Raw genomic sequence first — 25000 nt, forward strand, 5'->3', positions numbered from 1 at the left:
AAAATGATCGTGTTTACGAACACGTTTCCGATTCGGACCCATAACAGAGCAAAGCCACATTTTAGAAAACAAATTAAAAAAAAAAAAATCACTAAAGTCTCCCGCTACGTTTTAGCAACCAGAATGTGTAGTGATGTGCTGTGATCACTCAGCGGGTCTGTACGCAGGTCACATGACCGCTATACACGTTTACCTGACTGACATCAACATTAAAACTTATTAAAACATTGGGAAACTTTACAGCTAGCTACACAAACAGCTAGCTAATAGCTGCATTAAATCAGTAAACGTCGCTGGTTACACTGAGAGGTTGATACTCGATGTGTTAAGCATGAAAAATAATAAATATTAACTACAATCATACTGTAAGTTATGGAATAAAACAAGATAAACATCACCTACAGAACCTACAGAACCTCTAGCAGTGTGTCAGTGATTAAACACTGTGTGTGTGTGTGTGTGTGTGTGTGTGTGTGTGTGTGTGTGTGTGTGTTCTCCAGGCTCTCTCGTCTGTACCTGACGTAGTAAACTCTTGTCCTGAGCTGCAGAAGTTGGTGGAGTATCTCGGCTGAGTGAAATCTGTCTTTTATCAACTAAATGACTCTGTTTCATGTTTTAATCCGCGTTTCTAATAAATGTTTAATTATATTAGAATTAAAACTAAAAGGGTTTTTTTGTGTATAAACAGACATTTTCTAAATAAAAAAGGTTTTGGTGTAAATATTTCTTTTTCTGCAGTATTGTTAATACACGCACAGGGTTTGTGGTACCGGAACCTCACATCCATAAACAGTGTTTATTGTGTTTGAACAGAACCCTGGTGTGTTTAGTCCACATCCGAGAGAGAAAATGATTCAACTCTGATTCGACTCACTGCAGGAACCGAATCAACTCTGATTCGACTCACTGCAGGAACCGAGTCAACTCTAATTCGACTCACTGCAGGAACCGAGTCAACTCTGATTCGACTCACTGCAGGAGCTGAATCAACTCTAATTCGACTCACTGCAGGAACCAAATCAATTCTGATTTGACTCACTTCAGGAACTGAATCAACTCTTATTCGACTCACTTCAGGAACTGAATCGTAGAGTTTTTTATCGAATGATCTAATCACTTATTGAGCACCAGCTCTGTGTTCTCTCTACTTGGGTGATTTTTGTGATCTCTACACACACTTGGCAAAGATTTGTTAAATTTTTTTCAGCCCTACACACACCTGAGAGGATGTTTTTTGTTTTTGCTGTTTGGTTCGTTTAAATATGTGCAGTGTGAAACCAAAGCAAAGAGCAAAAAAAACAAAACAAAAGAATCAATTTTGCTCTGATTCAGACTCGACACACAGACTAATCCAGGGATTACCGAACCAGGGTCCAGGTCGTGACCCCACATGGGGTCGCTTGATTTGAAACTTACAATCTCCTCTTTTGTTTCATTTAAACAAATATTAATTTGTAAAATAATTTTATAAAGAAATATCAAAGACCTGCAGTGAGTTTGTGAATAATAACATCGCTCACGTTACTCCTGCTTCTGCACGCGCACAAATAATCATTCATCACGTATAAAACCAGACTCCTCTGCTGGGTGTGTATCACTATCACACCTCCCCGGCGTTGATTAGTTTCCTGTAACAACACAACCCACTGCCCACTAGACTGTAAATCAGCGTGAGGAAAATTCCTTTGGTTTTGTTACTGACCTCGTAACACGTCCAGAAGCTTTGTGTGTGAATGTGATATTAACAGTAATGTTGATTTGTAAACCAGCTGCTTTGCCACTGGAAGCATATTCACACACACACACACACACACAGCTGCTATGTTTTTAATTCCTGTAAAAACTGTCATATGGTGGAAATGTTGCACTTTAATAAATACCTCTTAGTTAAAAGCAGGGTTTAAAAAAGCCAGATTGAGTCAATTGTTTCAAGAAGTGACCAATCAGCAGCTTTCAGTGCCGTAAGCTCCGCCCACAACAGTTCCAGGTCCACTAGATTGTTCTTGCTCTGGAACTGTGTTCTGTTTCCTTTGTGTGTATGTGGGTAGAAGATACAACACACACACACACACACACACACACTTTATGGAGTTTCAGTGGTGTGAGGTTGCGCTCGCTCATCTGTCAAACTAAGTTAGAGTTCAGTCTGAGACGTTCCTGTCCTACAAATATCCAGGTGCTACACTCACTGGCCACTTTAACAGGAACACCTGCTCATTCATGTAATTATCTAATCAGCCAATCACGTGTCAGGGATAAAATCCTGCAGAGACAGCTTCAGTTAACGTTCACATCTAACGTCAGAATGAGAGAAACGTCTCAGTGACTCTGACCGTGGCACAGTTGCTGGTTTGAGTTTTTCAGAAACTGCTGATCTCCTCATATTTTCACACACAACAGTCTCTAGAGTTTACACAGAATGGTGCGAAAAACAAAAAACATCCAGCGAGAGCAGATCCATGGGCGGAAACGTCTCGTTAATGAGAGGGGTCAGAGGAGACGGACGGACTGACAGGAAAGCTGCGATGACTCAAATAACCACTCTGTACAGCTGTGCCGAGCAGAAAAGCATCTCAACACATCGAATCGAAAGGTTAATGAGCTACAACAGCAGAAGACCACATCAGGTTCCTCTCCTGTTAGACGAGAACAGGAACCTGAGGCTGCAGTGGACACACACTCTCTCTCACACTCACACTCACACTCACACACAGTGGACAGGTGAAGACTGGAATACGACCAGGTGATGCGTGATTTTGTTCACTGACACGCTGACACGTGATTGGCTGATTGGATAATTGGATAATTGTATGAATGAACAGGTGTTTTGTGTTCCTGGCCAGTGAGTGTAGAGTGTGAGCTGCACAGTGTGATGATTTACACACTTTCTACGTTTAATACGAGACCCTACAGGAATTGTTTTTTAATCAGTCTTTACCGGAGTATTGCTAATATTCTTACAAGTATTTTTTTTTATTGGAAATTGTTTTTAAAAATTACATTTATTTATGCAAATGAGGTTTCATATCTGATTAAATATGCATAAATTTGCATACTGTCTTGTTCCCTCACAGTTGAATGCTTTAAGCACTACGATAACAGTACGCTGTAAATTTACAACAATTTACAGAAAATGTATAAAAAATGATTTCTTTCACACTGTGTGAAGACGCTGTTAGGAGAGAAAGACTTTCACAGAATAGATTGTTGGGAAGTCATTTATTTATGCTTTAATGAAGACACCATGCACTGTTATGGAGAATAGATTTAATACCAGGAAGTTGTAAAATAATCACATTACTGTAGAGTTCCTGTGTAATATTGCTTCTGATTGGGGAAAGGAGGAAAGATGATGTAGAAGTTGATGCTGCAGCTCATCCTGAGAAGAGAGAATTCAAATGAAAAATAAATGTGGTGTCAGAGTGGTTTATAGAGGAACCTGATGTTTATGTGATAATGACTCCTGATGAAACTGGGGATAAGTTTCAGGTTTTGTGACGTCAGCATCTTTCTGCTGGAAAGGTTTAAGAGATGTGTCCTGAAATGTCTGATGAGGAGCTTTGTCTTGTCTCTTACATATATGCACATTACTGCGACGTCATTAGCTCGTGCGTCACTCGGGGACTTCGCTGCTCGCTCTGCGCATGCGCTGTTCACTCACGCTGTACCTTTAAGTGGGCGTGGCCAAGGTGTATGGTCAGATGTGAGCTGGAGCTGACGGAGATTAAGCTCTTCTCCTTCAGCCAGGATTTATTCCTCTCCTCCTCCTCCCAGCACACACACATCCTCATACACACACTCTCACATCCTCATACATACACACACACACACATCCTCACGGTCACATCGTCGTACACACACACACACACACACACACACCCCGCGGGAAGGGCAGCATGTCTGTAGCAGGGCTGAAGAAGCAGCTCCATAAAGCCACTCAGGTAAGAGAGCGTTTACATCACACACACACACACACACACACACACACACACACACACACACAGAGCGCGTTTACATCTCACACACACACACACAGCGCGTTTACATCACACACACACACACACACACACAGCGCGTTTACATCTCACACACACACACACACACACACACACACAGAGCGCGTTTACATCTCACACACACACACACACAAAGCGCGTTTACATCTCACACACACACAGCGCGGGGACTACTGCTGTGTGTGTGTGTGTGTGTGTTTACCTGTCTCACTCTCTTCGTGTCTGCTGAGTGATGAGACACGCTGTCTCACTGTCCTACTGTCCTACCGTCTCACTGTATTACTGTCTCACTATCCTGCTGTCCTACAATATTACTGTCTCACTGTCCTACAGTATTACTGTCTCTCTCTCACTGTCCTACTGTGTCCAACTCTCCTACTGTCCTAATCTCTTGCTGTCTCACTGTCATACTGTCTCACTGTCCTGCTGTCTTACTGTCTTACTGTGTCCTACCATCTTAGTGTCCTACTGTCTCACTGTCCTGCTGTCTTGCTTTCCTAATGTCTTACAATCCTACTGTCCTCCTGTCTCACTGTCCTCCTGTCTCACTGTCCTGGTGTCTTGCTGTCTCACTGTCCTCCTGTAATACTGTCTCACTGTCCTACTGCCTCACTGTCTCACTGTCCTCCTGTACTACTGTCTCACTGTCCTACTGCCTCACTGTCTCACTGTCCTCCTGTAATACTGTCTCACTGTCCTACTGCCTCACTGTCTCACTGTCCTCCTGTACTACTGTCTCACTGTCCTACTGCCTCACTGTCTCACTGTCCTCCTGTAATACTGTCTCACTGTCCTACTGCCTCACTGTCTCACTGTCCTCCTGTAATACTGTCTCACTGTCCTACTGTCTCACTGTCTCACTGTCCTCCTGTACTACTGTCTCACTGTCCTACTGTCTCACTGTCTCACTGTCCTACTGCCTCACTGTCTCACTGTCCTCCTGTACTACTGTCTCACTGTCCTACTGCCTCACTGTCTCACTGTCCTCCTGTAATACTGTCTCACTGTCCTACTGCCTCACTGTCTCACTGTCCTCCTGTAATACTGTCTCACTGTCCTACTGCCTCACTGTCTCACTGTCCTACTGCCTCACTGTCTCACTGTCCTCCTGTAATACTGTCTCACTGTCCTCCTGTAATACTGTCTCACTGTCCTACTGCCTCACTGTCTCACTGTCCTCCTGTAATACTGTCTCACTGTCCTATTGTATTACTATCTCACTGTCCTCCTGTCTCACTGTCCTGGTGTCTCACTGTCTCATTGTCCTACTGTCTGACTGTCCTCCAGTACTACTGTCTCACTGTCCTACTGTCTCACTCTCTGTCAGACTGACACAGGGATAAGTGGTGAGACAGGTGGAGTGGTGAGACAGGGATAAGTGCTGAGACAGGCGTAGTGGTGAGACAGGGATGAGTGGTGAGACAGGGATGAGTGGTGAGACAGGGATGAGTGGTGAGACAGGGATAAGTGATGAGACAGGGATAAGTGGTGAGACAGGTGGAGTGGTGAGACGGATAAGTGGTGAGACAGGGATGAGTGATGAGACAGGGATGAGTGATGAGACAGGGATGAGTGGTGAGACAGGCGGAGTGGTGAGACGGATAAGTGGTGAGACAGGTGGAGTGGTGAGACAGGGATAAGTGGTGAGACAGGTGGAGTGGTGAGACAGGGATGAGTGGTGAGACAGGGATGAGTGGTGAGACAGGCGGAGTGGTGAGACAGGGATAAGTGTTGTGTGGGTTTCGCTCTTTGATGTTTTTATTTATCTCTGGAACACAGAATATCACGGAAAGTGTTGAATTATTTATCTGTTATTGTGTACGTTAATAAAATCTCACACAGTAAATAAGTAATAAAATGTGAGCGGATGTTTAAAGTGAATTTAAAGATCATATGAGAAAAGATCAGAATGGAACTGACACTCTAGCTAGTGGAGTTCAGGGATTAGTGCTTGTGCAGGAGTTGACATCAATCCCCAAACCGTGTCACCTGCTAATCTGCATATTCATCACCTCTGCATGTTAGATCTGCATAGCATTCATATAAACCTGCACTACTGTCACAGCTGCTGTTACAGGAAACTAATCAACACCTTCTGACCAATCACAAGCCAGAACTCAAGTCACAAACTAACAGCTAATGAATATTCATGTGAAGGTTTAGTTGTTTCTAAAGACGTAATTTTGACCTCAGATGATTTGGTTATATTCAAATCAGCTTCATGGTGAGGTTTAGGGGAGTGTGTGTGTGCGTGTGTGTGCGTGCGTGCGTGCGTGTGTGTGTGTGTGTGTGCGCGTGTGTGTGTGTGTGTGTGTGTATAACCACTTTAACGACTGTAGCTGTGTTCCAGTCCTCACTTAATTCGCCCTCATCCACTTCCCCTTGGTTGAACTGAACTCATCCGTCTTTAACTCATGATCTGTTACCTTGACATTGCTGTAGCACATCTTACCCACAATGCATTGCAGCAATGATGTGCTGTTTCCTTTTCAAAATGGCGGATGAACCTGTTAGAGTAATAAAATTCCATAGTGTGTGATGTTCACTTTATTTCTCTGAGTTACCATGCTAGCAAGCTGTGTGTACGTGTGTGTGTACGTGTGTGTGTACGTGTGTGTGTACGTGTGTGTGTACGTGTGTGTGTACGTGTGTGTGTTTGTTCTGTTATTCCTCACTTTATTCCAGTGCCATAAACGCTAACAGAAAAACTGGAAAGTCGGAATATTTGAGCTTCTGCTAGGAAATGCGTTGGTGTTTTCCCTCCAGCCTGAAGTTTACAGAACAACAACGTGTAATAATTTGTTAAATTAGCTACGTTTTGTCTTCCAGTGATGATTAGCTTTATTTAAATTTATATAAATAAATGAGAATTAAACGTTTTCTCAGCATTTCTGTAAAGCTGCTTTGCGTCAAATTGTTAAAAGAGCTATAAAAATGAATGAATGAATGAATGAATTTAATATCTTTTTTTTTATTAGCTTGCTAGTATTCATGTAGCTAACACGTTGTCGTGGTATTTCGTCAATGCTAGTTATCTTAGTCAGTTTATAATTGTCTTAGCGTAGCGTAGCGTTTATTAGGCTACATCTGCGTTAATCCGGATAAATTTGAAAACACATCATTTTTGGTCTTCTGTCCTTTTGTGTCCTGATAAATTTGAAAAACGCAGTTTTCGCGTATTAGTGTGGACTGAGAAAATGGAGATATTCGAAAACAGTGATGTATTTTTAGCCATGTGACCCATTCGACTCAAGACAAACAAGATGGCGGAGGATGTTGTGCTGCAGTCGTTGTGGCTGCTGTCCAGATTGATAGCGCTGTTAAAGATTAATGTCACTTTGTACACTTTGTACTCTAAACTCTCAATGCACTGAATGTAGAATGTGAATGTGCAGTTACTATCTCTGGTCACTTCCTCAACTTCAGTCACTTATTCCATTTCAGTCTGTACTTCTGCGTTTCTGTACTAAATATAACTATCACTGCTCACTTATTCAGAATGTACTGAATGTTCAATGTGCAATATTATGACTTAGTCACTTGCTTTATATACTTTAGACTGTATACTTGCCGTACATACACACATACTTCTATACCATACAGTATACTCACTTATAGTCTTATTTATTGTCTAATGTTTGTTTTTCTAACACCAGTCAGAAGCAGTGCTCCTAATCTCGCTGTATACAGAGATACACAATGACAATAAAGGCTTTCATCCATTCATTCATACAGCCTTCAGACTTCGCCGCGTCAGTTCAGAGAGACAGGAAGTGAATAAACGCCTGACGGAGGTGACGCAGGATAAAGCGTCTTACGTTGTTACGCACGCGCAGTTTAGGGATGTGAACGTATTCAGATGTTTCAGTGTGGACGAGTGATTTTTAGAAAACGTTTGAAAACGCCAGTGTACATGGAGAACGATTTTAAAATGAAAATGCAGTTTTCAGTTTTCTCTCCGGATTAACGAGGACGTGGCCTCAGTGATAAATGTGCAGGATAGTCTTCGTACAGCAGTGTAGGTGATCACATGAGTGATTTCAGCCAACAGCATCGCAGCACACTGAGAGAAAAACCTCGCTAATGGCAGACACTCGCATGACGAGGTTTTAGTTTTATTCTAATAAAAAATACAGCTTTTGGATCAGATTAATATAACGTCCTGCTGCAGAGGCAGGAGTGTAATCACACGGGATCATCAGCCAGACTTAGTGTGTGTTTGTTAGTAAACACAGCCGTCCAACCGGTTTTTAATGCTGGTGTTATCGTGCGTGGGAGTGGGTTTCCATCCTCCTGTCAGACTGCAATAAGACAAATAATTATATATTATTATTATTATTACATTAAAAAACCTCTGTATCTGTTTGTAGGTGTGAAATAAGCTAGCTAGCGTTACAGTGACGTTTGTTAGCAAACCGTAAATAGCTAGCTAGTTAATAATGCCGTAAAATATGGCGTTAAATAATGCTAGCTGGTTGACCTGGCTGTTAACTGTTAGTAAAAATGTGCAGGGAAATAAGATATTAAATAAAGCAGCAGTACAGTGAGGACGTCAGGACGAGTTTCATCACCACGAGCAGAGATCCACAACATCTGTAAAGCAAAAATACCCTCAAAATTAACTGTATTAAATGTAAAGTTTTACAGATATCTATCTATCTATCTATCTAAGTTTTTCTATCTATCTATCTATCTATCTATCTTTCACTATATATATATATGTATATATATATATATATATAATATCTCAAAGAATTAAGGTGCTTAGACGTCTGAACAGGACTTTATTTTTATCAGTAAAGTATTCTACATTCATGGAATATTTTTATGAGTAATGTTTGTTTATTTATTATTTATTTATTTATTGCTGTTTTTCAGTACTGTATATTCATTTTTATTATTTTCTAAATACTGGATTTTCCTTCTTATTTATTTATTTATTTATTTTTTAACATTTTTTTTTATCAGTATCCATTTTTATATCTTTAATTTCTATCAGTAGTATATTTGTGTTTTTTTTTTTTTACATTTTTTTTTATATTTAATGTTTTCATCAGTACTGTATTGTTGAAATTTATTTGTTTTTTATTCTTAACATTACAGTATTATTCATTTTTTTGTATTTTCTGTCAGTAGTGTATTATTAATTTTTATTTCTTTATATTTCATCAAACACACTAAGGACAAAAACCATGAGAATCATTTAATCATAATTATTTATTATAACAAAATGAATATACGATGATTTATTACAGAACAAATAGTGTAATAGTGTATTACAGCCGAGTGTCACAGCTTCCTGTAATCCAGCTTCCTCTTCTCTGAGGACTGCTGCGGTGTGACACACACACACACACACACACACACACACACACACACACACACGGCTCTCTGCAGCGCTGCAGTTTGTCAGAAAGAGACACGATGTGAAGGTCAGTGACTGTAGAGATGTTCTCTCGCTCACTGACACACACACACACACACACACACACACACACACTATAGGAAGCTATAGAGCTAAATCTCTCCTTCACACAGTCCACTCCTCAAACACACACTGATCTTTATTTATTAATTTACCAGGCAGAGACGGAGAGAGATTTAGTTCACACTGCAGTGGGGTCAGTGCTGCAGCACACAGTGTTCTGTGTGTGTGTGTGTGTGTGTGTGTGTGTGTGTCTCTCTCTACGTCTGCTGCATTTGAAGAACCATCTGTTCTTCAATGCAGCTCTGAGTCATCGCACTCTCTCCTCTTTCAGGGTTTTTCTTCATGTAACATTTACAACAATACACAAATGCATTTACACACAGTGTGTGATTATAGTGAGTGTGTGATTATAGCTCATATATACACTTATTATAATCACACACTGGCTATAATCACACACTATATAATCACACGCACTCTATAATCACACACTGGCTATAATCACATTCTCTATAATCACACAGTCTCTATAATCACACACTGACTATAATCACACACTATGTAATCACACTCGCTATAATCACACACTCTCTATAATCACACACTGACTATAATCACACACTATGTAATCACACTCGCTATAATCACACACTCTCTATAATCACACACTGACTATAATCACACACTATGTAATCACACACTCGCTATAATCACACACTATATAATCATACACTCGCTATAATCACACTCTATAATCACACTCTGACTATAATCACACACTATGTAATCACACTCTCTATAATCACACACTCGCTATAATCACACTCTCTATAATCACACTCTCTATAATCACACACTATGTAATCACACTCTCTATAATCACACACTCGCTATAATCACACTCTCTATAATCACACACTGACTATAATCACACACTATGTAATCACACCCGCTATAATCACACACTCTCTATAATCACACACTGACTATAATCACACACTATGTAATCACACTGGCTATAATCACACACTCGCTATAATCACACTCTCTATAATCACACACTGACTATAATCACACTGGCTATAATCACACTGTATAATCACACTGTATAATCACACACTGGCTATAGTCACACTCTATAATCACACTCTATAATCACACACACTCATTATAATCACACACTGGCTATAATCACACTGGCTATAATCACACACTGACTGTAATCACACACACTTATTGTAATCACACACTCATTAACCCTGAAAGAGGAGAGAGTGCTATGATTCAGAGCTGCATTGAAGAACAGATGGTTCTTCAAATGCAGCAGACGTAGAGAGACACACGCACACATAGTGTGTGATTATAGGCATTGTGTGATTATAGCGAGTGTGTGATTATAACGAGTGTGCGATTATATAGTGTGCGATTATAGCAAATGTGCGTTTATGTAGTGTACAATTATAGCGAGTGTGTGATTATAGCGAGTGTGTGATTATAGAGTGTGTGATTATATAGTGTATGATTATAGCCGGCGTGTGATTATAGCGAGCGTGTGATTATAGCTGGTGTGTGATTGTAATGAGTGTTATAGTGGGTGTGTGATTATAGCGAGCGTGTGATTATAGCGAGCGTGTGATTATAGCGGATGTGTGATTATAGCGAGTGTGCGTGTGATTATATAGTGTGTGATTATAGCGAGTGTGATTATATAGTGTGTGATTATAGCGAGTGTATGAGTATAGCGGGCGTGTGATTATATAGTGTGTGATTATAGCGAGTGTGATTATAGCGAGCGTGTGATTATAGCGAGCGTGTGATTATAGCGAGTGTATGAGTATAGCGGGCGTGTGATTATATAGTGTGTGATTATAGCGAGCGTGTGATTATAGCTGGTGTGTGATTGTAATGAGTGTTATAGTGGGTGTGTGATTATAGCGAGCGTGTGATTATAGTGGGTGTGTGATTATAGCGAGTGTGCGTGTGATTATATAGTGTGTGATTATAGCGAGTGTGATTATATAGTGTGTGATTATAGCGAGTGTATGAGTATAGCGGGCGTGTGATTATATAGTGTGTGATTATAGCGAGTGTGATTATAGCGAGCGTGTGATTATAGCGAGCGTGTGATTATAGCGAGTGTATGAGTATAGCGGGCGTGTGATTATATAGTGTGTGATTATAGCGAGCGTGTGATTATAGCTGGTGTGTGATTGTAATGAGTGTTATAGTGGGTGTGTGATTATAGCGAGCGTGTGATTATAGTGGGTGTGTGATTATAGCGAGTGTGCGTGTGATTATATAGTGTGTGATTATAGCGAGTGTGATTATATAGTGTGTGATTATAGCGAGCGTGTGATTATAGCGAGCGTGTGATTATAGCGAGTGTATGAGTATAGCGAGTGTGATTATATAGTGTGTGATTATAGCGAGTGTGTGATTACCGCCAGTGTGCGATTGTAATGAGTGTTATAGCGAGCGTGTGATTATAGCGAGCGTGTGATTATGTTCTGGATAGTGATTTAAAGTTGGACAGGCAAATAAATACTGTGGTGAGATCTTGTTTTTTAATCTACGTCTGCTAGCCAAAACTAAACCATTCCTACCCAGTTCAGATTTTGAGAAAGCAATTACTGCCATTGTTTTTTCTCGAATGGATTATTGTAACTTCCCTTATTATGGAGTTGACGCTCAAGCACTTATGCGTTTACAGAAAATCCAAAATGCAGCAGCAAAAATGATGAAGTCAGCAAAGAAATATGAATCGGTAACTCCGTTACTAATTTCATTAAAGTGGCTGCGAGTACGACTTAGAGTTATCTATAAGATTCTCGTACTGGATTTCAAGGCCCTGCACCATCTAGCTCTTGTGTATTTGTCCACGATGGTGTCATTCTACTTTCCCTCTAGATCTCTGAGATCAGAAAATCAACATCTGCTATGTGCTACTAGGACAAAAAAAACGCAGAGGAGAGATAGAGCTTTTTCTCGAGCAGGCCCTAAACTGTGGAACGATCTCCCTCTTTTTATTCGATCTATTAAATCTTTACCTATGTTTAAATGTATGTTAAAACAACATCTTTTAAATACAAATGGGGAGCTCATTGGAGGAAGTTATTGTGTGTGTGTATGTGCAGGTGATGTTTGTGTGTTTATTATTGTATTTTTATTATATTTCTTAGTATGTGATTGTAAAGCACTTTGGGCAACGCAAGTTGTATTAAATTGTGCTATATAAATAAATAAACAAACATTATAGCGAGTGAGTGATTATATAGTGTGTGATTATAGCGAGTGTGTGATTATAGCAAGTATGTGATTATAGCGAGTGTGTGATTATAGCAAGTGTGTGATTATATAGTGTATGATTATAGCGAGTGTATGATTATAGCGAGTGTGTGATTATATAGTGTGTGATTATAGCGAGTGTGTGATTATATAGTGTATGATTATAGCGAGTGTGTGATTATATAGTGTATGATTATAGCGAGTGTGTGATTATATAGTGTGTGATTATAGCGAGTGTGTGATTATATATTGTGTGATTATATAGTGTGATTATAGCGAGTGTGTGATTATATAGTGTGTGATTATATAGTGTATGATTATAGTGAGTGTGTGATTATATAGTGTGTGATTATATAGTGTATGATTATAGTGAGTGTGTGATTATATAGTGTGTGATTATAGCGAGTGTGTGATTATATAGTGTGTGATTATATAGTGTATGATTATAGCGAGTGTGTGATTATAGCGAGTGTGTGATTATAGCGAGTGTGTGATTATAGCGAGTGTGTGATTATATAGTGTGTGATTATAGCGAGTGTGTAATTATATAGTGTATGATTATAGCGAGTGTGTGATTATATAGTGTGTGATTATAGCGAGTGTGTGATTATATAGTGTGTGATTATATAGTGTGTGATTATATAGTGTGTGATTATAGTGAGTGTGTGATTATATAGTGTGTGATTATATAGTGTATGATTATAGTGAGTGTGTGATTATAGCGAGTGTGTGATTATATAGTGTGTGATTATAGCGAGTGTGTGATTATAGCGAGTGTGTGATTATAGCGAGTGTGTGATTATATAGTGTGTGATTTTAGCGAGTGTGTGATTATATAGTGTGTGATTATAGCGAGTGTGTGATTATATAGTGTATGATTATAGCGAGTGTGTGATTATATAGTGTATGATTATAGTGAGTGTGTGATTATAGTGAGTGTGTGATTATAGCGAGTGTGTGATTATATAGTGTGTGATTATAGCGAGTGTGTGATTATATAGTGTGTGATTATATAGTGTGTGATTATAGCGAGTGTGTGATTATAGCGAGTGTGTGATTATAGCGAGTGTGTGATTATATAGTGTGTGATTTTAGCGAGTGTGTGATTATATAGTGTGTGATTATAGCGAGTGTGTGATTATATAGTGTATGATTATAGCGAGTGTGTGATTATATAGTGTATGATTATAGCGAGTGTGTAATTATATAGTGTATGATTATAGCGAGTGTGTGATTATATAGTGTGTGATTATAGCGAGTGTGTGATTATATAGTGTGTGATTATATAGTGTGTGATTATATAGTGTGTGATTATAGTGAGTGTGTGATTATATAGTGTGTGATTATATAGTGTATGATTATAGTGAGTGTGTGATTATAGCGAGTGTGTGATTATAGCGAGTGTGTGATTATATAGTGTATGATTATAGTGAGTGTGTGATTATAGCGAGTGTGTGATTATAGCGAGTGTGTGATTATATAGTGTATGATTATAGCGAGTGTGTGATTATATAGTGTGTGATTATATAGTGTGTGATTATATAGTGTGTGATTATAGCGAGTGTGTGATTATAGCGAGTGTGTGATTATATAGTGTGTGATTATAGCGAGTGTGTGATTATATAGTGTGTGATTATAGCGAGTGTGTGATTATATAGTGTGTGATTTTAGCGAGTGTGTGATTATATAGTGTGTGATTATAGCGAGTGTGTGATTATATAGTGTATGATTATAGCGAGTGTGTGATTATATAGTGTATGATTATAGCGAGTGTGTAATTATATAGTGTATGATTATAGCGAGTGTGTGATTATATAGTGTGTGATTATAGCGAGTGTGTGATTATATAGTGTGTGATTATATAGTGTGTGATTATAGTGAGTGTGTGATTATATAGTGTGTGATTATATAGTGTATGATTATAGTGAGTGTGTGATTATAGCGAGTGTGTGATTATAGCGAGTGTGTGATTATATAGTGTATGATTATAGTGAGTGTGTGATTATAGCGAGTGTGTGATTATAGCGAGTGTGTGATTATATAGTGTATGATTATAGCGAGTGTGTGATTATATAGTGTGTGATTATATAGTGTGTGATTATATAGTGTGTGATTATAGCGAGTGTGTGATTATAGCGAGTGTGTGATTATATAGTGTGTGATTATATAGTGTATGATTATAGCGAGTGTGTGATTATATAGTGTGTGATTATATAGTGTGTGATTATATAGTGTATGATTATAGTGAGTGTGTGATTATATAGTGTGTGATTATATAGTGTATGATTATAGCGAATGTGTGATTATAGCGAGTGTGTGATTATAGCGAGTGTGTGATTATAGCGAGTGTGTGATTATAGCGAGTGTGTGATTATATATTGTGTGATTATATAGTGTGTGATTATAGCGAGTGTGTGATTATATAGTGTGTGATTATATAGTGTGTGATTATATAGTGTATGATTATAGCGAGTGTGTGATTATATATTGTGTGATTATAGCGAGTGTGTGATTATAGCGAGTGTGTGATTATAGCGAGTGTGTGATTATAGCGAGTGTGTGATTATAGCGAGTGTGTGATTATATATTGTGTGATTATATAGTGTATGATTATAGCGAGTGTGTGATTATATATTGTGTGATTATATATTGTGTGATTATATAGTGTGTGATTATATAGTGTGTGATTATAGCGAGTGTGTGATTATATAGTGTGTGATTATATAGTGTGTGATTATAGCGAGTGTGTGATTATAGCGAGTGTGTGATTATAGCGAGTGTGTGATTATAGTGAGTGTGTGATTATAGCGAGTGTGTGATTATATAGTGTATGATTATAGCGAGTGTGTGATTATATAGTGTATGATTATAGCGAGTGTGTGATTATAGCGAGTGTGTGATTATAGCGGGCGTGTGATTATATAGTGTATGATTATAGCGAGTGTGTGATTATATAGTGTATGATTATAGCGAGTGTGTGATTATATAGTGTATGATTATAGCGAGTGTGTGATTATAGCGGGCGTGTGATTATATAGTGTATGATTATAGCGAGTGTGTGATTATATAGTGTATGATTATAGCGAGTGTGTGATTATATAGTGTATGATTATAGCGAGTGTGTGATTATAGCGAGTGTGTGATTATAGCGGGCGTGTGATTATATAGTGTATGATTATAGCGAGTGTGTGATTATATAGTGTATGATTATAGCGAGTGTGTGATTATAGCGGGCGTGTGATTATATAGTGTATGATTATAGCGAGTGTGTGATTATATAGTGTATGATTATAGCGAGTGTGTGATTATATAGTGTATGATTATAGCGAGTGTGTGATTATAGCGGGCGTGTGATTATATAGTGTATGATTATAGCGAGTGTGTGATTATATAGTGTATGATTATAGCGAGTGTGTGATTATATAGTGTATGATTATAGCGAGTGTGTGATTATATAGTGTATGATTATAGCGATAGTGTGATTATAGCGAGTGTGTGATTATAGCGAGTGTGTGATTATATAGTGTATGATTATAGCGAGTGTGTGATTATATAGTGTATGATTATAGCGAGTGTGTGATTATAGCGAGTGTGTGATTATAGCGGGCGTGTGATTATATAGTGTATGATTATAGCGAGTGTGTGATTATATAGTGTATGATTATAGCGAGTGTGTGATTATATAGTGTATGATTATAGCGATAGTGTGATTATAGCGAGTGTGTGATTATAGCGAGTGTGTGATTATATAGTGTATGATTATAGCGAGTGTGTGATTATAGCGAGTGTGTGATTATAGCGAGTGTGTGATTATATAGTGTATGATTATAGCGAGTGTGTGATTATATAGTGTATGATTATAGCGAGTGTGTGATTATATAGTGTATGATTATAGCGAGTGTGTGATTATATAGTGTGTGATTATAGCGAGTGTGTGATTATAGCGAGTGTGTGATTATAGCGAGTGTGTGATTATAGCGAGTGTGTGATTATATATTGTGTGATTATATAGTGTATGATTATAGCGAGTGTGTGATTATATATTGTGTGATTATATATTGTGTGATTATATAGTGTGTGATTATATAGTGTGTGATTATAGCGAGTGTGTGATTATATAGTGTGTGATTATATAGTGTGTGATTATAGCGAGTGTGTGATTATAGCGAGTGTGTGATTATATAGTGTGTGATTATAGCGAGTGTGTGATTATAGCGAGTGTGTGATTATAGTGAGTGTGTGATTATAGCGAGTGTGTGATTATATAGTGTATGATTATAGCGAGTGTGTGATTATATAGTGTATGATTATAGCGAGTGTGTGATTATAGCGGGCGTGTGATTATATAGTGTATGATTATAGCGAGTGTGTGATTATATAGTGTATGATTATAGCGAGTGTGTGATTATATAGTGTATGATTATAGCGAGTGTGTGATTATAGCGGGCGTGTGATTATATAGTGTATGATTATAGCGAGTGTGTGATTATATAGTGTATGATTATAGCGAGTGTGTGATTATATAGTGTATGATTATAGCGAGTGTGTGATTATAGCGAGTGTGTGATTATAGCGGGCGTGTGATTATATAGTGTATGATTATAGCGAGCGTGTGATTATATAGTGTATGATTATAGCGAGTGTGTGATTATAGCGGGCGTGTGATTATATAGTGTATGATTATAGCGAGTGTGTGATTATATAGTGTATGATTATAGCGAGTGTGTGATTATATAGTGTATGATTATAGCGAGTGTGTGATTATAGCGGGCGTGTGATTATATAGTGTATGATTATAGCGAGTGTGTGATTATATAGTGTATGATTATAGCGAGTGTGTGATTATATAGTGTATGATTATAGCGAGTGTGTGATTATATAGTGTATGATTATAGCGATAGTGTGATTATAGCGAGTGTGTGATTATAGCGAGTGTGTGATTATATAGTGTATGATTATAGCGAGTGTGTGATTATATAGTGTATGATTATAGCGAGTGTGTGATTATAGCGAGTGTGTGATTATAGCGGGCGTGTGATTATATAGTGTATGATTATAGCGAGTGTGTGATTATATAGTGTATGATTATAGCGAGTGTGTGATTATATAGTGTATGATTATAGCGATAGTGTGATTATAGCGAGTGTGTGATTATAGCGAGTGTGTGATTATATAGTGTATGATTATAGCGAGTGTGTGATTATAGCGAGTGTGTGATTATATAGTGTATGATTATAGCGAGTGTGTGATTATATAGTGTATGATTATAGCGAGTGTGTGATTATATAGTGTATGATTATAGCGAGTGTGTGATTATATAGTGTATGATTATATAGTGTATGATTATAGCGAGTGTGTGATTATAGCGAGTGTGTGATTATAGCGAGTGTGTGATTATAGCGAGTGTGTGATTATATAGTGTATGATTATAGCGAGTGTGTGATTATATAGTGTGTGATTATAGCGAGTGTGTGATTATAGCGGGCGTGTGATTATACAATGTGTGATTATAGCGAGTGTGTGATTATAGCGGGCGTGTGATTATAGTTTGTGATTATAGTGGGCGTGTTATTATATAGTGTGTGATTATAGCGAGTGTGTGATTATAGCGAGTGTGTGATTATAGCGAGTGTGTGATTATAGCGAGTGTGTGATTATATAGTGTATGATTATAGCGAGTATGTGATTATAGCGAGTGTGTCATTATATAGTGTATGATTATAGCGAGTATGTGATTATAGTGAGTGTGTGATTATAGCGAGTATGATTATAGTGAGTGTGTGATTATAGCGAGTGTGTGATTATAGCGAGTGTGTGATTATAGCGAGTGTGTGATTATATAGTGTGTGATTATAGCGAGTGTGTGATTATATAGTGTGTGATTATAGCGAGTGTGTGATTATAGCGAGTGTGTGATTATAGCGAGTGTGTGATTATAGCGAGTGTGTGATTATAGCGAGTGTGTGATTGTAGTGAGTGTGTGATTGTAGTGAGTGTGTGATTATAGCGAGTGTGTGATTATATAGTGTGTGATTATATAGTGTGTGATTATAGCGAGTGTGTGATTATATAGTGTATGATTATAGCGAGTGTGTGATTATATAGTGTGTGATTATAGCGAGTGTGTGATTATATAGTGTATGATTATAGTGAGTGTGTGATTATAGCGAGTGTGTGATTATATAGTGTGTGATTATAGCGAGTGTGTGATTATATAGTGTATGATTATAGCGAGTGTGTGATTATAGCGAGTGTGTGATTATATATTGTGTGATTATATAGTGTATGATTATAGCGAGTGTGTGATTATATATTGTGTGATTATATAGTGTGTGATTATAGCGAGTGTGTGATTATAGCGAGTGTGTGATTATAGCGAGTGTGTGATTATAGCGAGTGTGTGATTATATATTGTGTGATTATATAGTGTATGATTATAGCGAGTGTGTGATTATATATTGTGTGATTATATAGTGTGTGATTATAGCGAGTGTGTGATTATAGCGAGTGTGTCATTATATAGTGTATGATTATAGCGAGTGTGTGATTATAGCGAGTATGATTATAGTGAGTGTGTGATTATAGCGAGTGTGTGATTATAGCGAGTGTGTGATTATATAGTGTATGATTATAGCGAGTGTGTGATTATAGCGAGTGTGTGATTATAGCGAGTGTGTCATTATATAGTGTATGATTATAGCGAGTATGTGATTATAGCGAGTGTGTGATTATAGCGAGTGTGTGATTATATAGTGTGTGATTATAGCGAGTGTGTGATTATATAGTGTATGATTATAGCGAGTGTGTGATTATATAGTGTATGATTATAGCGAGTGTGTGATTATATAGTGTGTGATTATAGCGAGTGTGTGATTATATAGTGTGTGATTATAGCGAGTGTGTGATTACAGCGGGCGTGTGATTATAGTGTGTGATTTTAGCGAGTTCAAAGAGTAGAAAGTTCATAAAATTCTCTGCAATGAATTGAGTTTGAATGATAGACAATGACATATTATCATAGCTGTGTGTGTGTGTGTGTGTGTGTGTGTGTTTGTTTGTTCACCAGCACTGGGAGCAAATTTTTGGGACACACACACACACACACACACACTGTAAAGAACTCGGCGGTTTTTGAAATGAGATTCGTTTTTTTTCCCATCACAGTTTCTATATTTGGAGCAATAACACACTGCACAGGATAATCCCTGAGGAGTGTGTGTGTGTGTGTGTGTATGAGAGACTCCTTCCCCCCCTTACATCATACTGGAGCTCTCTCTCTTTCTCTCATGATGATGTTTTATTCAGATGTTTTTACACAAACACACATTCTTAGCACCACACACACACACACACACACACACACACACACACACACACACACACACACACACACTACAATGTAAACAGCGCCTACACTGAGGTGTGTGTTTAAACGGTGTATAGTGTAGTGTATTATGTGAACACTGAGTTTGTTGGTTTGCAGTGTTTAGTGAAAAGCTGTGTGCAGAGATGACCGCTGTCTCGCTGGAGGACACCGGCTGACCCTGCCCCAGTGCATTGTGGGTATAAAGCTCAGGCCTTTAATCACAGTCCACACTGATATCACACTGCTCACGACCCTGTGTGATTACTCCTGCAGAGAGAGAGAGAGAGAGAGAGAGAGAGAAAAGGAGAGACAGAATGAGAAACACATATAGAGAGAAAGCCAGAAGAAGAAAGAAACAGAATGAAAGGAGAGGATGGACAGAGAGTGACAGAACAAGAGCCACCACCCTGTCTTTGTCTCTCTCTCTCTCTTTTTCTTCCCCTCTTTCTGTCTATCTCTCTCTCTCTTCCTCTCGCTCTCTTTCTTCCCCTCTCTCTGTCTATCTCTCTCTCTCTTCCTCTCTCTCTCTTTCTTCCCCTCTCTCTGTCTATCTCTCTCTCTTCCTCTCTCTCTCTTTCTTCCCCTCTCTCTCTCTATCTCTCTCTCTCTCCCTCTCTCTTGATGTCTATCTCCCTCTCTTCCCCTCCTTCTCTCTCTCTTCCTCTCTCTCGATGTCTGTCTCCCTCTCTTCCACTCTCTCTCTCTTTCTTCCCCTCTCTCTGTCTATCTCTCTTTCTCTTCCTCTCTCTCAAGTGTCTATCTTTGTCGCTTTTTCCTTCTCTCTTTCTTCCTCTCCCTTTCTTCCCCTTTCTCTCTCTCTCTCTTTCTTTCTTTTGGTGCTTTGAGCTCATTTTGTCCGTGTGAACATGTTCCGCATCATTAAGCTTCACTCAGGACTTTAATTAGACTGTGATGTGTCTAATCTGGTCGTGTCCTTTAAATCAGACGCTGTATCAGCCATCACTCCACTCACTGTCACTAATGAAGAGCAGCTGAGTGTCTCTCAGGTTCCATCACAGAGTTCTCCTGAGATCATGTGGTTCTCCAGAGATGTTATGCTCCAATATCTCATATATTAAACATCATAACACACTGTAGTCTTCAGAGACGTGCTGTGGTTCTCGAGGTGCTTCAAATCTCCACAAGCACTCTGCTTCCATGGAGACTCTGTGGTTCTGTAGTTACCTTGGTCCTCCAGGATATCTCAGGTTCCTTAAGGAACTCATAACAGAAGAAAACTGAAAAACCATAAAGGTTCTTCAGCTGTTTTAATGGGGGAACTCTTGAAGGTTCTGTGCAGAACCCTACCACGGAACATCCTTATAAAAAGTCGAATCAATTTTTTTGGGTGTGTAGAAGCCTTGAAGAAACATTTTTTTTCTTAGAATGTAGATAGAAAATTTTCTGTAATAGTGAGGTTGTCAGAAGGTTCTGTGGTTCTGATGTTATTGTAGCCCTCCAGAGTTAGAATGGTTCTCCAGCTCCAGGGCAGTTCAACAAAGATGCACTGGTGTTTCAGCGGCTGTCTTGAGATAATAAACAATCTTCTACTGACAGATGAGGATCTCAGGGTTCTTCAGAGATGCCATGGTTCTTCAGGAACGCTGTGTTTCTGTGGTAGTTGTGTGGTTTTGCTTTATTCTCTAAGATGATTATGGTTCTCCAAAGTTACTCCAGAGTTGTTCCAAATACCTGTGGTGTTCTGAAGACAGAGTTCTCCTGCGATTCCTCAGAGACGTGGGGATTGTGTTATGGTCCGTAACAGAATGGTCCATGAGAATGCAGAACAAGGAACTGAAAAAAAAAATTTTCTCCTTTCTTTATTTTTTCTAATGGAGGAACGAGCTCATGACGAGTGGAGAGAATCTCAGATGGTTCCTTGTGTTTTGGCCAAAACTAAACTTGTCTAATCTTGTTTTTAATTTATTTTAACTCCGTTGGTGCTGATTCGTACCTGGAGCTGGACAACTTCCAGCTGTGGGGTGTGAAAGCTAACGCTGTGTCCATGCTAGCAAGAGACAAAGCGACAGACGGATGTTCATTTTCTACGTACATGTGTGACACAGACTTTTCTCATCTCTACGCAAATTAGACATGATGCTGTAAAGAAGTGACAAATCCAAACAATTGTCTCGAATGCTTCCTCTGATCGATCGTAGAGCGCGTGTGGTGCGACGCTTCTTCACTTCTCCGCTCGCAATTTTAGTTCCTACCTGCAGTTAGTTCCTGCAAAAAATGAAATAAAAACTTATAAGCGTGGTTTCATCTTCTCGTGTCGTATACGAGCTCTCATTATCATTAAATGTGTACAGAGACATTAGGAAGAAAAATAAAGCTTGGAAGGAAGTAGCAGAGATCGTTGGTGTCTCTGGTGAGCGTACGTAGCTAGTACAGTTAGCTCGCTTTGCTAAGCTAATCTGAGAACAAAGCTGCGCTTGTAACACGTAAATCACACACACACTGAATCGAACCTTCGCACTGATTAGTGTGTTAGTTAATTTGCGTTAAAATTGTTAGCTTTAGAAGTGATCTATAGCTACTTTTATTTCTCATCTACAGTAGAAAATAAAATGCTGGACAATAAATCTGTACTGAGGAACTCGGTGGAATTTTTACAGCTAAAGGGGAAAAGGTTAGAGAACCCATGCTTTATAAGTTTGCGTAGCTTTAGCCACTTGCTAGCTGTGCCAGCTGGATTAGCTAGAGCTGTTAGATGATGTCATGCGTGCTGGCACTTTTCATTTTTCATTTACGCCTCAGTAAATATATTTAGCTGTTAATGCCACTGATCCTCTCTGTGCTCTCATCACTTCCTGCAGCAGCCTCGGCTCGTGATCAGAGCTGTCGGTGTAGCAGGACAACATTAATAACAACATAGCCTCAAACACCGTGCAGTCGAGAGGCTATCACAGTTTACTCATCCTGTAGGCTAATATCTAGTGATGTTGCATACAGCAGGTGTGTTTCCTAAGAGCTAATGGCATTAATCAGGGTTGCCAGGTTCCATCTTAAACACCACAATAAAATACCTGAAACTAGCCCAAAAAATATCAGGAATTCAGAAACGGAGACAGATTTTTATTCTTTTTCTTTTTCTTTAAATGGAGGAACAAGGTCACTGTGGTGCACACGCATTTCTTATGAACAGATATTATCCCCTCCATAATCCCTCTTTCTTTACAAAATATCTTATAATAGAAATGATTCTGTACATCACAGACACACTGTCTGCACTTACACTTTGCCTTTGTTTGCATTCATTTATTAGATTTAATTCAGATTGTTTGCTACAAAAAAACATCTTGGCGGAGTTTAAACTGTCTCAATCTGGCAACCCGGGAATCCTCCCCCTGAGCATGGGGCAGCGTGCTTCCTGCCCCACTGGACCTCTATTGTAGTGGATTTTACTGGTACAGATAACTAGCTAAGTTATAAGTAACTACTAAATAACTAAGTTGTGCAGCACCTGCTGATATCCGATTAATCAACCGATAGTTTTTAAAATTGATACTGAATGAAAATATAACACACAAATTAAAATATTGTTGAAATTTATTACAAAAATAAACAGTACTGACTGTGCCGTGAAAATGTAATGTACTTTTTTTAAATATATAAATATTAATATATGTTAACTATTAACAAATATTAAAGTAAATACAAGGTATACATCCAAACTGATAAATATTAAAAATATTACAGGTCACGTGTGTTTTTTAGCTGTAACCTAGAAACATGTAAATTTTACAGGAAACACTTTACAGTAAAGTCTCATTTGTTAACATTAGTTACTGCAATAGCTTACATGAGCTAACAATATGCCATATATCTTTTTACAGCGTTTTATTAAAATACATACGTTTACGTTGTCAGTGTTTTAAATCTGCATCTGTGTATCTGTCTACGTGCAGAGTGTAGTCTCACGTGTCGAAACAAACACCACGAGGCGTCAGCGATCGTTTTTATTTCGCCTCTAGAGGGCGCTCTTGTAATGTGTAAAGACAGTGGACTTTTCTCAGCGGCTCCCGCAACGGATGCAACCGGGAGAATCTATCGGTGTGGATGGATAGTTCCAGCAATCGTTTATCGATGCCGATTAATAGGCAAAACCGATCAATCGGTCGACCTCTAATCTATTATTAGCTCTTGTTTGTTGCAGTTCTCATGTTTGACCACTAGGTGCAATAATAACTGCGCTGCACCACCATCACACAACATCTAGAAAGGCGAGTAAACCAGCGGCTTATATCTGTCAGATAGTGACAGTCGCTCAGAAGAGGTCATTATTACTGTAAAATAATAATAATAATAATAATAATAATGATGATAAAAGTAATAAAAATAAAAAGTATGGAGATGATCAGTGACGTCTCATTCGAACTAAAAAAACAAAAACGAAACTAATAAAAGGAAACCGATTCTCTCATTTAGCGTTTTTCACAATTATAACCTTAATAATAATAGTAATAATAATAATAATAGTAATAATAATAATAGTAATAATAATAATAATAATAATAGTAATAATAGTAATAATAATAATAAGCAGTGGGAGATGGTGGACTTGCTGTGATTTTTCTTGCCGGCTCAATTTTTGGGTTTGGTGTCACACTCATCCTCCACAACACATTTCTCATAAACAACACATTCATCATCCTCCTCCTGCTGCTTAAACACTAATTTATGGAGGAGTTTCTCAGTCTTGTGCTGTCACACACACACACACACACACACACACACACACACACACACTGTGCCGAGGCTCATTTATCACTGCGTCTCATCCGACGCTCTTTGTTTCCTGCTGATAGTTTTTAATGAACAGATCTGCAGACACGTGTTCAGTGTGTGAAAGTTTCTTCCTCAGTTGTTCAGCAGAGCTGCTGAAGGTCTCACACACACTCA

General features: G+C 38.5%; 2 protein-coding genes across 3 annotated transcripts in view; both read left to right on the forward strand.

Annotated features, from left to right (window-relative positions):
* spag5 (sperm associated antigen 5) overlaps window positions 1-721 on the forward strand; it is a 14222-nt gene extending 13501 nt beyond the window's left edge. The window contains exon 23 of the mRNA XM_053232705.1: window positions 501-721. Coding sequence (XP_053088680.1) covers window positions 501-572 — 72 coding nt within the window. The 3' untranslated portion in view covers window positions 573-721. The remainder of the gene's footprint in view (window positions 1-500) is intronic.
* A 2964-nt stretch (window positions 722-3685) lies between these two features.
* sh3gl2a (SH3 domain containing GRB2 like 2a, endophilin A1) overlaps window positions 3686-25000 on the forward strand; it is a 33349-nt gene continuing 12034 nt past the window's right edge. The window contains exon 1 of one of the 2 annotated variants that reach the window (XM_053232927.1): window positions 3686-3941. In XM_053232927.1, the coding sequence (XP_053088902.1) occupies window positions 3897-3941 (45 nt within the window). In that variant the 5' untranslated portion in view covers window positions 3686-3896. The remainder of the gene's footprint in view (window positions 3942-25000) is intronic. The other variant, XM_053232928.1, reaches the window with a different exon arrangement.

Source organism: Pangasianodon hypophthalmus, chromosome 3 (genome assembly GCF_027358585.1).
Source record: "Pangasianodon hypophthalmus isolate fPanHyp1 chromosome 3, fPanHyp1.pri, whole genome shotgun sequence".
NCBI lineage: Eukaryota > Metazoa > Chordata > Actinopteri > Siluriformes > Pangasiidae > Pangasianodon > Pangasianodon hypophthalmus.